Genomic DNA, 13634 nt, shown 5'->3' on the forward strand with positions numbered 1-13634 from the left:
GTCGTCCACATACAAACATAATATGACACTATTGCCCCCACCATGGCGATAGTAAACACACCTATCAGCCTCGTTAATGACAAATCCTGCAGAAGTCAAAGTTCTTTCAAACTTCTCATGCCATTGCTTAGGTGCCTGTTTCAGACCATACAAAGATTTTAACAACTTGCACACCTTTCTCTCTTCACCCTTTACCACAAACCCGTCAGGCTGATCCATATAGATCTCCTCTTCCAACTCTCCATTGAGAGAAGTTGTCTTTACATCCATTTGATGAATGATAAGACCATAAGAGGCAGCCAAGGAAAGTAACACTCGAATGGTGGTCATTCTAGCAACGGGTGAATAGGTGTCAAAGTAATCTTCGCCTTCTTTCTGAGTGTAGCCCTTGGCCACTAGCCGCGCCTTGTACTTATCAATAGTACCATTAGGCTTTAGCTTCTTTTTGAACACCCACTTACAGCCCACAGGTTTACAACCATATGGTCTATCAGTTAGTTCCCAAGTTCCATTAGAAAGAATTGAGTCCATCTCATTATGAACAGCTTCTTTCCAATCATCTACATCCGGAGATGCATATGCTTCTGCAATCGTCTTGGGTGTGTCGTCCACAAGGTATACAATGAAATCATCACCAAAGGATTTTGCAATCCTTTGTCTCTTGTTCCTTCTAGGAACTTCATTGTTATCCTTCTCAAGGACTTCCTCATGTGATTGTTCGAAATATTCATCAGTTGTACTAGATTCAGGAATTATCTCAGAAGAAAATCTAGCAATGCTATGCATATCTTTCATAGGAAATATGTTCTCAAAAAATGTTGCATCACGAGATTCCATTATAGTATCAACATGCATATCAGGTACTTCAGATTTTACCACTAAAAACCTATAAGCAATGCTCCGTTGAGCATACCCTAGAAAGACACAATCCACTGTCTTTGGTCCAAGTTTGCGTTTCTTAGGAATAGGAATATTGACCTTTGCCAAACATCCTCAAGTGCGCAAATAAGAAAGTGATGGTTTTCTCCCAACCCACTCCTCATAAGGGGTTTTCTCTTTATTATTGTTGGGAACTCTATTCAGGACATGACATGAAGTCAATAGAGCCTCCACCCACCATGCCTTAGATAAACCAGCAGTGTCTAACATGGCATTCACCAAGTCAGTCAATGTGCGGTTTTTCCTCTCGGCCACTCCATTTGATTGAGGTGAATAGGGAGGCGTCCTCTCATGAATAATACCATGTTCCTCACAAAATTCATCAAAAACTTTTGGAAAATATTCTCCACCACGATCGGACCTAAGACGCTTGATCTTTCTCTCTAGTTGATTTTCAACTTCAGCTTTATAGATTTTAAAGTAGTCTAATGCTTCATCTTTAGTTTGCAACAAATAAACATAGCAAAATCTAGTCGCATCATCAATCAAAGTCATGAAATATCTCTTTCCACCTTTTGTCAACACACCATTCATCTCACAAAGATCAGAATGTATGAGTTCTAGAGGTGCCAAGTTTCTCTCCTCGGCAGCCTTATGAGGCTTTCGAGGTTGCTTAGATTGCACACAACTATGGCACTTAGAACCTTTGGCAACTGTGAAGTTCGGAATTAAACTCATGCTGGATAGCCGAGACATTAAACCAAAATTAATATGACATAAACGAGAGTGCCAAATACTTGCATCATCATTAACACTAGCACAAATTTGGTTTATTGACTTATTGCAAAAAATCTGAAAGGGAAAAGCGGAACAAGCCTCCGCACTCATAGCCTTTTTCTATAAATTGTCCAAATCTTGACACGATTACTTTATTGGACTCTAAAACTACCTTAAATCCATCTCGACATAGAAGGGAGCCGCTAACTAGATTCTTGTTCATAGTAGGGACATGCTGCACGTTCCTTAGTTGCACGATCTTTCCCGAAGTAAACTTCAGATCCACCGTGCCAATGCCACGAACAGAAGCATGTGACCCATTCCCCATTAGGACGGAAGAATCCCTTGCGACCTGATAAGAAGTAAACAGGGAGATGTCAGCACACACATGAACGTTAGCACCCGAATCAATCCACCACGAAGATGATTGAAATACTGAAAGCACAATAGGTAAATTACCATACCCATCAGTATTGCTAGCGGTCACCATGTTGACAGTCTTGGAGCTTGTTTTCCCTCTGCGGTCTGCACGTTCAGGGCATTCCTTGGAAAAGTGTCCAGGCTTCCCACAGGCGTAGCACTCTAGCTCAGCCTTGTTGAACTTCTTCTTCTTGAAGGTAGTAGTCTTGGTAGGCTTGTTGAAAACAGGTTTGTTCTTCCCTTTGTTCTTGTTCTGTGGGTACCTCTGCACCATGTTAGCAGTAGGCTGAACCTCACCTCCTTTTTCAGTGGTATCTTTAGCCCGAGCTGTTTCTTCAACATCAAGAGATGCAATTAGATTTTCAACTGATATCTCCTGTCTCTTATGCTTCAGAGTTGTGGCGAAATTCCTCCATGAAGGAGGCAACTTTGCAATCATGCACCCAACCACGAATTTGTCGGGTAGAACACATTTAAGGAGTTCAAGTTCCTTCACAATGCACTGTATCTCATGAGCTTGTTCAACCACAGAACGGTTATTCACCATCTTGTAGTCATGAAAACTCTCCATGATGTACAGTTCACTGCCTGCATCTGTTGCACCGAATTTTGCATTCAGTGCATCCCACAGAATTTTTCCGTCGTTTATGTGCATGTACACATCACACAGACGGTCAGCAAGAACACTCAGAATGCATCCCACAAACATAGTATTGGCTTCCTGGAATTTTCTCCGATCTTCGTCGGTCATTCCCTCTGGAGCACCAACACTAGCGTGGAAAACTTTCAGAGCAGTAAGCCAGAGCGTGGTCTTCACCTGCCACCTCTTAAAGTGCACACCGGTAAACTTATCCGGCCTCAGTGCATCAGCGAATCCAGCCATAGTTAACTCAGGAAATTGCCTATAATTAGGTTTTTGGATTGTTGGAATATTAGGCAAGTTCATGATCAATTCCAGTAAATAATTCATGACTAGAAGAGATACTAGCATGCAATAATCTAGCAAACTAGAAGAACAGCAAGACATGCATAACAGCAGCAAACACGTAACAATAGCTGTAGAAACAGACATGAACAGAGGATGTTGGACGTACTGATCGTTAGCTATTATGGGTGCGACAGTGTTGATGACGATGTTGGCGACGATCTGCTGCTGACGGCGATGAATACGACGATGAGTAGCACCGCCCGACTTGGACGGAAGACGACCCGTGATGAAGAATTTGAGCAGTCGCGCACAGCGCTTCCCAAAAACCTAATTCGTCCTCTCCCGGTGCAGGATCGCAAAGACGAACGGTTCCGGAGACTTGCTCTCCCACGCGCCGATGCACGCCGGCGTTTGGGATGGAGTAGACTACGATGGCGGCGCAAGTTGTGAGATGAGGCAAAACCCTAGGTGTTTTTCGGTGTGTCTCTGGCCGCAGCCGGTAGCTGTATATATATTAGGACCAGAGGCGGTATTGTGTCGCGACCACAATCCCAAACCGACTCGGTTTCTAATTCGTATACTTACCGGACAAGAAATCAAAAACTTGTCTGCCAAGACATAAAAATAAAACGGCAAAAGGAAGCTGCGCTCCTGCAAGGAGACGGACCGGATTTCGGCGGACCATTCACGCGCATGTCGCATGCGCCCCGCCCCGGCCAGGCGAGGCGAGCGAGCGCGCGCGTGTGGTTTTCCCTTTCTCTTCTCACACACCACTTAGAGTGGTGGAGAGAACCCACTATATAAAGAGGTCCAACTCTTCTTCAACTTCCAAGGTGGGACTAAACTTAGCACCACCACTTGCCATTTTACACATGGGCTTTGAGATTTCAGAAATTGCTATGGGCCTAGCCCATTAATTCTAACATGTACGTTGGGCAGTAGCGGCTGCAAAAATTAAATTGGGTCTACATGGGCTAAAAATAGTGTTAGTGGATGTTAATGTGGCACATTTAGTGAGATGGAAGGTTACATGTTGAGAGAATTAAATATAATTGGAGATCAACGGTTTAGAGATATGAAATTTGAAAGGGGAACGGCAGGTGTTACAGTACCCCTTCATTGGTGACTTGAAGCAAACATGCGACAAGTTTCCCTGTCTCCCGTCAGCGGCACCGCGATCTGCCTCGTCTTTTGTGGCCTCGGGGCCATGGAGACATGATGGATCCAACCCTTGTTGGCGGAGGGCTTTGTTTTTTAGGTATTTTTTGTTTGGTTAGGATTTGTGTCCTACTCAGCAAGGAGAGGAGGTGGCGACTCCCTGAAGATGGAATAAGGTTCTCTCCGCCTAGCCATAATCACGATGGTGCGTCTATGGTCTCGAAGGGTGTGTGGAGGTTTATCTCAGGCTAATATCGCAAGATTCGGTCGGCGTTGGCCTCTAGTGGATCTGCTTGGATCTAGTCCTCGTTCGTCTATGCTCGTGTGTCTATAAGTTGGATCCTTCTTATCGCTTCTTTTCATCGACAACGGTTGTTCTGCGGCGCTGGTCCTGTGGGATTTTAGCACGACGACTTCCCGGCTATCTAGCACAACAAGATTTGCCTGACTCTGGTGAGCAAGGGGCTATGAAGGCAACGCGTCTTCGGCTCACTCCAGTGCTTGTAGTCGTCGTTAGGTGATCTACATACCTGAATATAATTTGTATTACTTCTTGTGTTCTACGTACTATCATAACAGTTGATGAATAGATCAAATGTTTTTCCCGCAAAAATAATAATAATTAAAAGGGTTAGGTTGTCGTGAGAAATGGGAGGGATAGTCTTCAGTTTCAAAAGAGGTCTCAAGTCCAAATATTCTGGTCGGCTTCTTCCAGGTTTTGCCTCTGAAATTTTTATATTTTCCCAATCTAGACTTGTCATAAGCCCTAGAAAGCTTGTTAATCCCCAATAGCCCAGACCAAGATGACTCATGGTAAAACAGCAAGCAAGCCAGATTCCATAAGGTTAGATTCATCGTGTGCAAGTCAAAGATTTTGTCCTATTTGTAGGGTTTGACCTCTCAATTTGCCAAACTCCATGTCAGCTAGCATGATTCAAGGAGGTGGTTAAATTGTTAAGTTTGTTAGACCAAATCATGGTTTCATGCATGCCAAAAGGGCAGGCTATTGAAGGGCCAAAATACCATCCTATGTCCCTATTAGCCAGCACCAGGCATGTGGTGGTACTACTAATGCTGTCTGACTCCTGCTTAGGATGCCTATGAATGATAATTTGTTAACTACTACCCAGACCTTGTTCGGAATACCGAGGGCTCCTTTGATTCAAGGTAATTCCATAGAAATTTTGGAGGATTTCAATCCTTAGGAATGGAAACATTAGAAAAAGTCTGTAAGGATTGCTTTGCACACTATTTTGGAAGAAATCTTCCATCCACTGAAAGCTCTTTGCTCAATTTCTTTGTTTCTCATGTTGTATCAAACACTGTTTGGTCTAAAATTCCTATGGTCTTCTAATTCTGCGGGATTCAAAAGGACATGTCATTTCAATCATGTATTTCTCCTATTCCTACATTTTGAGAATCCTGCGATTCAAAGAGGCCATGGATTTGTTCACAGGAAATTTGGAAACATTAAGTTGCGGCCAGAAATGTGAAGAAAATTACAAGTTCGAGAAAGGTGTCTTAGTCTGAATATTGTGGTGAGTTCTTGAAGGTTCATCTTTATGTTAGCTAGTCTTTTTTCTTTCATTTTGAGCTGTAATGAGCTAATGCAGTCCCAGACCAAAATGGCTTATGGCAAAGCAGCAAGCAAGCCAGATTCCATCCTGGAGCTGACCAATTAGTATATATCTTTCCTTGATAAAATGCGATATTTTTCCATTTTCTACAATCACTACCGAGTTAAAAAAAAGATGATTTCAAGTTCTCAGTACATTAGTCAGCAGGCCATTAGCATTAGCTCATGTTTTCAATGGCAACATGCCACTGTAGCTCAGGTCACAGCAATTCAGATTGTACAGACTACAGAGCAAAGCAACACCTAGGCAAATTGATTCAAATAATTTCATGTACATCTTCAGACTTCTTCAGTCAGGTTGCATTTCAGAGGCAATCTGAATTTTGTTTGGTTTTCAGCAGAGGAACCAGCTGCAGCACCGGAACCGGGACGGCACGCGGCCGGTCTTCCGGATGCGCTCCACCTGCCGGGCCAACCGGACCGCCCGCCGGTTCCGCCTCGCCTCGACCCTCGCCTGCTTCCCCTCCACCTTGTGGCTCAATGTGGACAGCCTCTTGGTCAGGCTGTTCTTCGCCCGCGCCTTCATTTGATCGGCCTGCACCTGAAATGAAGTTTGCACAATTACATTCTGTAAATTTGTAGAATGCATGATCAGAATTTGTTGACAGACAGCTGGGATTTGTTTCACAGTTTTGTCTGGACAGTGCAGCAAGTTCAGGAGTTCAGATGGGAGCTGACCTCTGCATGCCTCATCTTGGCTTCGAATTTGGATTTCTGGCAGTTCTCCCACTCCTGAATCTTCACCTCCTTCCTCTGATATCTGAGCCATCATCATGAGCAAAACATCATAAGATTCAGAAGAAAATGGTGTTTTTGAATGAAACATTCAGGCACAAAGATCAGGAGAAATATGTGGAGATTTTGTTCGTGCCTTGATGCAAATTTGCACTTCTTTGACTCTGCCCATGCCGCGGCTCGAGCTTCGAACTCCTCCTTCTTGGCTTCGTCTTCTTCGCCGGCGCTCTTCTCCGGCGAGGTGCGTATGCGATCCTCCTTGCTCGCCCACGAGGCGATGCTCATTTTGCCCAGCTGCAGCCCGAGCGCGGCGATCTCCCGGCGCGTCCTGATCTGCAGCTCCCGCTCCGACGCGGACGGCGAGGCCGGCACCGAGCAGAGCGGGCTGAGGGACGGCGTGGCGGCGCCGGCCGGGGTGCCGCTCCTCGACTGCTCCTGGCTGGCGATCGGGGTCATCTCCGTGCCGACGTCCCTCATCGACACCGACGACGACTGCGCCGCCGCCGGAGCGCTCACCTGGGTGCGGAGCTTCGTGTCGCGACGCTGCTTGCTCGCCGGCCCGGTCACCGACGACAGCGACGACGACGGCGAAGGCGACCGCGGCAGCTCTGTCAGCGCGCTGCCGCCGCTCACCTTCTTCGCGTCCGGCGGCGGCGGCGCAGACTCCGGCGCGACGCGCACGCAGCCTCCGCCGACGCCGCTGTGGCCGTGCGCGGCGGCGGCCTTCTTGGAGAAGATGGGGTTGGAGTGCACGACGTGCCTCCCGGCGGTCCACTTCTCCGCGTCGTTCCACTTGGACGGCACCTGCCTGAAGAAGGGGCCGAGCCCGGCCACCGCCGCCCTCTCCTCCATGTGGAACTCGAAGCTGCCGCCATTGCCGGAGTGAGCAGCAGACCTGCCGTGGCTCCCGCTGGAGCGCGACCGGGAAGAGGAATCCGAGCGGTCCTTGGGGTACTCCGAGGAGCCCTCGTCGAGCTCCTGGGGCGGCAGGAGGCTGTTCTTGGGGTGGTCGTCGGCGTGGAGCCTGGACGGCGACTTGCTGGCCGCCTCGTCCTTGTTGGCGGCTCCGTGGGGATGGGATCCCATCCCCAGCAGCTTCATCCTCAGCTTCGTCGGAGACATGACCCCCATCTGCATCCCAATCACACACACACACACAAATCAAATCATAATCTGATATGCTGTTAATTTCAGTGCTAAAACTGATATGAATGTGTGGGAATTTGTGGTGGTAGATTGGCTGCAGAAATCTGTGCCTTTGTTTCCTCCGCAGAGGAGGGAGGGGTTGACAGCTCCGCTGCTGCTAGCGAAGCTGCCATTGGAGTGCGATGGTGTGAGCAGAGTGAACCTCTACCCACCAACACCAAACCTCACTGAGCTCACTCACTCACTCGCTGTGGACTGTGGAGAATGAACTGAGCCCCCACTCTGAGGAGCATGGAGCAGCAAAGCATGGCCATACTCCATACAGGGAAAGGAAAGAAGGAAAAAGCAAAAACAAAACAAAAGAAGGTGACCCTATACTACAGTGTTAGTGTAGTGCCTGCCATGTTACCCATGGCCATGGGACAACAAATCCAATCCAAAGCCCCATAAACGGGCGATGCACTACAGTGCCCAATGCTGGAAACAGCTTTGACCCACACAGTGCTACTAACTCATGAACAGAGATACTAGGGAGACCCCCCAAAAGACCCTCTGATGGAAAAAGGATTTAGCATCTTTGCTGTGGGTAAAAACCCAAATGCTGCTAGCAAGGATGGATGAACACGGATAAATACATCGAGCAAAGAAAATTACCGCTACCTGAACCTTGTGTATCCTCTCATACTCCATGGTGACAGTGCCCCTCCCTCACTCACTCTCTCTCTCTCTCTGATACTGATGTTGATGCTGATGCTGGTGCTGCAAGTGGAGCAAAGGCAGGATAAGATTTGCTTTGTTAATTCTGTGGGGTGGGAGGAGCGGCGCAGAGCAGGTGTTGGTTGTTGAAGCAGCAAGCGGGCTGTGCCGAGGGAGAGCGAGCTTTATATAAACGGAGGAGGGAGGAAGGCGCGTGGCGGTTGGCGACGAGGAAGAGGGAGGCGGGGAGCGCGTGCCGCTGGGCCGTGCGATCGACACGTCGCCGGATCGGACGGACGCTGTCGGGACAGGGGCGCGTGGGGGGAAGCAGTGCGCACGCCGAACCGAGCTGCAGCTCGTAGCTAGACTTGCACGCACGAACGTGGTACAGTATGCCACACGCGCGTGCCGTCGCTCCTTTCTACGCTGCGCGCGCCGGATCTTTCCAGCCTCTTGTCTCGTGTCTTCTTTTCTACGAGTGGCATACGGTATTTTTATATTTTTTAATGTTATTTTGCGTTTCTTTTTCCCTCGCCCAGCTTCGTCCTTCTTACAGCACGAACGAAACAGCAGAAGCGTGGCCGCCGTGTGGATTCTGCGGCGGCCTGTCTATCATCGATCGCTGCGTGCGCACGGGCAATCTCGGTACCGGTACGTGACGGGTCGCAGCATTTCCGGCTCGAGCGCCGTGTCCGGCCACGCCCAGCAGCTGCTCTACTCCCACGTGTGGTAGGACTAGTATGAATTTTTCCGATTCAACTTTGAATTCTGCTGATTCTTACGACACGAAAATGGTATAACCGATCAAGAGCTACTCCCTCCGTCCCATAATATAAGAACGTTTTTGACACAACTAGTGTTGGTGTCAAAAACGTTATTATATTATAGGAAGGAGGGAGTATTTTGTTGTTGTTCGCGGGACAATAAAAACACACAGGAATAGGAAAACGAGGAATGCGGTGGCATGTCCGCTCAGATCCTAGAGAGTGTGTTCGACTGAACCATGGAAAAACAATAAAAATGTTCGCATGAGGTTGCAGTGGATGCAAATTTTCCTTTGAAATGCAATGCAACAATTTCTTTTGGAAAAAAAATCCTATGTATGAAAAAATCAACAAAGAAAAAAATTTCTAACGATTATGTAATCCTCCAAGGTCTTTCAATCGAAGGGACCCTTGGAGCAACTCTAGCAGAGTGGCCATAGCACCATAAGATTTTGAAGGCTGCCAAGGCTTTCATAATTTTTCTTACAAGTGGGGCGCACCTGTCATTGGGTCATAGGTTCCTACCCAAGAATTAAAAATTCTGAAGAACACATTCAATACAATCAATTCCATTCTTACAAGCGGGAGCAAAAATCTAGTTAAGCCATGCTAAATAATTAATTAACTAGCTCCCATATGGCCATGACCACGGTCAACATAGAATGAGGCAAGGCGAGCCTCCATTGGCCCAGAAATGTGCCTCAGCCGTCTAGTCCTTCCCCGGCCAAACCACTCCTCAGAGGCGTCGACCGAGGCCGGCCATCCATTGATATTGGTGGCAAGGCGGGCGCGGGATCTCAAATTCACCTCTCCCTTTCCGCCTCCTTCTGCCGCCACGCCTCTTTGGCCACCTCATAGTTGGCCCAATCTTTGACGAGGGGATCCAGCTGCTCCTCCCTCACCTCATCCCCAAAATTGAAGACGAGGCAGAGCTCCTACGGGTGCACCATTCATGAGAAAGCAGGTGGTGGATTGGAGGCGGTCGAGATGAGAATGAGAGGCGCCGGAGAGAGGATTAAGGGCCTGTTTGGTTTATGCCCCCAACACACCCTACCAAAATATTGGTCATGCCAAATTCCTTATGTGTTGTTTGGTTTGTTGCCAAATATTTGGCTGCCAACGAATCCATTGTTGCTTCCTTCACAGATTCTTACCAAATCTTTGGCCAACCCTGGGCGTTGGAATCCCACGCCAAATAATTGGCAAGCCAATATTGGCAGGGCAGCTATAGGCAAGAACCAAACATACCCTAAAATGATAGAGCGATGGGCATCGGCCTTTTTATAGGCTGCCACACGCGCCATTAAGGAGTCAGGTGGGGAGGCAGAAGGCGGCTGCCGACGGGCGGTCAAAGAATCCATCTCCCGGTGAGAATGTTGCGGCGACCTGCTCACACGCTTCCCGACTCCCCACTTGGGTCCTCCCAGCTTGCTCACACGCAAGCCAGGAGATGATGTCGCGTGGCGGCCATCCGATTAGCTGCCATGGGAAGACGAGGGAGCGAGGTCTGCGCCCGTTGCCGATGGTGAGTGTGAGATCAGGTTGCTTCAAATCTCGCACGCAATGCGAGGATGGAGAAGCTGGAACTTCCCTCCCGCGCTGACAGATGGGTTTGGAGCGAGCACTATAGTGGACCTCCACGGCCTCCAAATATGGAGGCTGCAAGCTCATTTTGAGCGAGCTTCATAAACTATGACGACCAGGAGGCATATGACAACTCTGCTAGAGTGTCATTTTGGGCCAAAACACCATATTGACAATTATTATGACAATCAGGGTCATAAGGCGACTCTCCTAGAGTTGCTCTTAGTTTTCATTAATGATACTAATCTTTTATCACCATCTGAATTGGTGGTGTGAAAATCGTTGACTAATTTATCCTTACAAGATACTACTCCCTCCGTCTAGGTGTGTAAGTCATATTAGGAAGAGCAGCGCGACCTAGGTGGCTGGAGATTGGACAAGGAGGAGCACCTCGACAAGGAAACCTCCAATCACAGCGCTTTTTTAAACGGAAGAAAAACCAGCATTGATTCGCTAGTTATTAGCTGCCGTTTGAGCTGGCCATGCACGCCCGCGTATGTAGTTGCATGCAAAACCGTTTTAATCTCTTGCCTAATCAACACCCAGCCACGATGCATGCAGTGGTCCTTACCTTGCGGGCGCCTCCTCTTCCTGTTTTTCTACGAGGCTAGGAGAGAAACGAGGAAGGAATTTAATGTATTGCGCCTAAGGCTTTTGGGAATACCTAATTTTCGTAAGGTGACTTATACACCTAGACGGAGGGAGTACTCTTTACACATTCACATTGATATTTACACATTAGAAAATCCCTTTATTTTTTAAATTCAGAAATATATTATAGTACAGATTATCTGTAGAAGTTTTGTTTTTCAAGACGGTGCAAATGCAGAAAATGGCATTGGCTTGCAATTGGATGACATGAACGCATTTCTTATGTTGCTGTATTTTCAGAGGCATTTGGCTTGCTGAAATCCTTGACTTGGAGTCTCAAGGAGATGGTATTTACACACCATTTCAAATTTTCTAAGAGACATGTGAATTATTTCAATTATTTATTATGTTTGTACTAAAATCCCCTCTAGTCTACAGCATGCCCACCCTACCTCTTACCAACAACATCTTTTATCAACAATAGAATTGGCAGTGTAAAATCATTGATTGATTTATCTTGAAAAGGTACCACTCTCTACACATTCATATTCATATTTATACATATTCAAAAAATATCCTTCTATTTCTTAAGTTCAGAAATATGTTATAGTATGAATTATCTATGAAGTTTATTTTCCAAGACGGTGCAAATGCCGAAAATGGCATTGGCTTGCAACTGGATGACACAAAAGCATTTCTTAAGTTGTTGTATTTTCAGAGGTATTTGGCTTGCTGAAATCCTTGACTTGGAGTCTCAAGGAGCTGATATTTACACACCATTTCAAATTTCCTAGGAGACATGTGAATTATTTGAAATATTTGGATTATTTTATATGTTTGTACTAAAATCCCCTCTACCCTACTGCATGCCCACCCTATCCAGCACCAGACCCCATGCACACCCCAAAGATAAAGCCACAAAGAAAAGCGAGGGAGAGAAGACTCCAAAGCCCAAACCCCCACGCAAAGCCTGCTTTGTTAACTGATTTGCTCCTCCTAAGAGGACACAAACCACAGGTTAGCCTCACCTTTTCCTCTTGGGTTTAGCAAGGCCATCAGCTCATGTCCTCCCCCACACACAACATTATCAGTTTCCCTAAGAAAAACACACAATATTAGCCTCTGTCCATCAAACCCATTTCTGTTACTAACCAAACCTTTTTTAATATAAATAAATATATTAATATAAGGTGACACACTCCTGTGGTTTCTTGTCCTGTTCCTTCTAGTTAGTTTCGCCCATGTAGTGTAGTTTATTTAGCCCTTACAGTTGTTAATATCCGTTGGGCTTTTTTAGGTCACATTGCCCAACGCTTGATGTCACCATCCTGCAAATATTCATGTGAATTGGAGTGCTTGTCCCAAGGATGATAAGTTTCAACAGTAGGTGTGCCATGGGAAATTCCAATTTGTCTCCTGGGATGGACTTTGGCGCCAAACCTGCTTGGTTCAAATTGGGGGACATCTTAGTACCACAGCTAGTGCTGCTAGTCAACATAATGCTTCTTCTTCTGCCATGGCACCATGGAGGACTAGTTAATCATTTAGAGCTTGGGGTGCTATGCTTTTAAGAATGCTAATCATTCCAAAGTGTCCATGCCCTAAATACGTTAGGTGTGCCCTTTTATGCCAACATTTGAATGGCAGCAGAGGCGATCATGACGTTTGGGGCATAGTTTTGTACAGTATCAGCAGACGAATGGCCAGTGGCAGGTCACGCTGCCAGAGCTTTGGCTTGCTTGCAACCCAAGGGAAAGAGATCTGCAAAAGGTGTACGTCTTCATTTGTAGTAGTACGTACGTACGTACATGTTGGAAACCCCACTCAATCTAGCTAGCTATAGTAGCCAGCAGTCTTGCTTGCTTGCTTGCAGCAGGTGAAGTCTCTCGTCTCCTCCTCGTGCTGTACTGTTGTGGCATGCGGGCAGTTATGGTGATGTGTGAGGTACAGGCCAGCAGCAGCAGTTCTTGGGAGTTTTGTGAGGTACAAGTCACCGGGTCAGATGACCAAACAGTTATTTATTCGGAGTTTGAATGGGTTCCTCGTCAGGCCAACTCCGGAGCACGACTCCAAACGTAGGTCCATTCTATCCGAATTTCGTCCGTTTAGGATGGCAATAGATAGTAAAATGGACATGTGCGTCCGCTCGTTGTTGGAGGCGCCCAACACGGCGGCCGAACACAAAATGTCCGCCTGCACTTCAGCGCCTCGCCCACTCACCACCGCGCGCTCGCCATGCCCGCGCGTCTGCACCCTGCAGCAGCCCGCCACGCCCGCTCGCGCTGCTCGCCGCGCCAGCCCGCAGCTGCAGCCCTCGCCC

General features: G+C 47.3%; 1 protein-coding gene across 3 annotated transcripts; it reads right to left on the minus strand.

The window, feature by feature from the left end:
* Window positions 1-5845: 5845 nt before the first annotated feature.
* Window positions 5846-8525, minus strand: LOC123124248 (uncharacterized). Of its 3 annotated transcripts, none has more exons than XM_044544908.1 (4): window positions 8340-8525; window positions 6670-7664; window positions 6477-6558; window positions 5846-6339 (listed from the first exon to the last, which is right to left on the minus strand). In XM_044544908.1, exons 1-4 carry the CDS (start codon window positions 8367-8369, stop codon window positions 6133-6135), a joined length of 1314 nt encoding a protein of 437 aa, XP_044400843.1. In that variant the 5' UTR covers window positions 8370-8525; the 3' UTR covers window positions 5846-6132. The 3 variants fall into 3 exon arrangements, with proteins under 3 accessions (XP_044400843.1, XP_044400842.1, XP_044400841.1); XM_044544907.1 differs by having other exon boundaries at window positions 8334-8525; XM_044544906.1 differs by lacking the exon at window positions 8340-8525 and adding an exon at window positions 7790-8297.
* Between the last annotated feature and the right edge of the window lie 5109 nt (window positions 8526-13634).

Source organism: Triticum aestivum, chromosome 5D, assembly GCF_018294505.1.
Source record: "Triticum aestivum cultivar Chinese Spring chromosome 5D, IWGSC CS RefSeq v2.1, whole genome shotgun sequence".
Classification (NCBI taxonomy): domain Eukaryota; kingdom Viridiplantae; phylum Streptophyta; class Magnoliopsida; order Poales; family Poaceae; genus Triticum; species Triticum aestivum.

What these genes read in the sequence shown, in the direction of transcription:
- LOC123124248 (XM_044544906.1), bottom strand. Translation starts at nt 7,852, where the DNA reads ATGGCAGCTTCGCTAGCAGCAGCGGAGCTGTCAACCCCTCCCTCCTCT. An exon ending in CCTCTGCGGAGGAAACAAAG is followed by an intron (nt 7,665 to 7,789) that starts GCACAGATTTCT and finishes ATTGGGATGCAG; the next exon opens with ATGGGGGTCATGTCTCCGAC. An exon ending in CCAAGATGAGGCATGCAGAG is followed by an intron (nt 6,340 to 6,476) that starts GTCAGCTCCCAT and finishes ACTTCATTTCAG; the next exon opens with GTGCAGGCCGATCAAATGAA.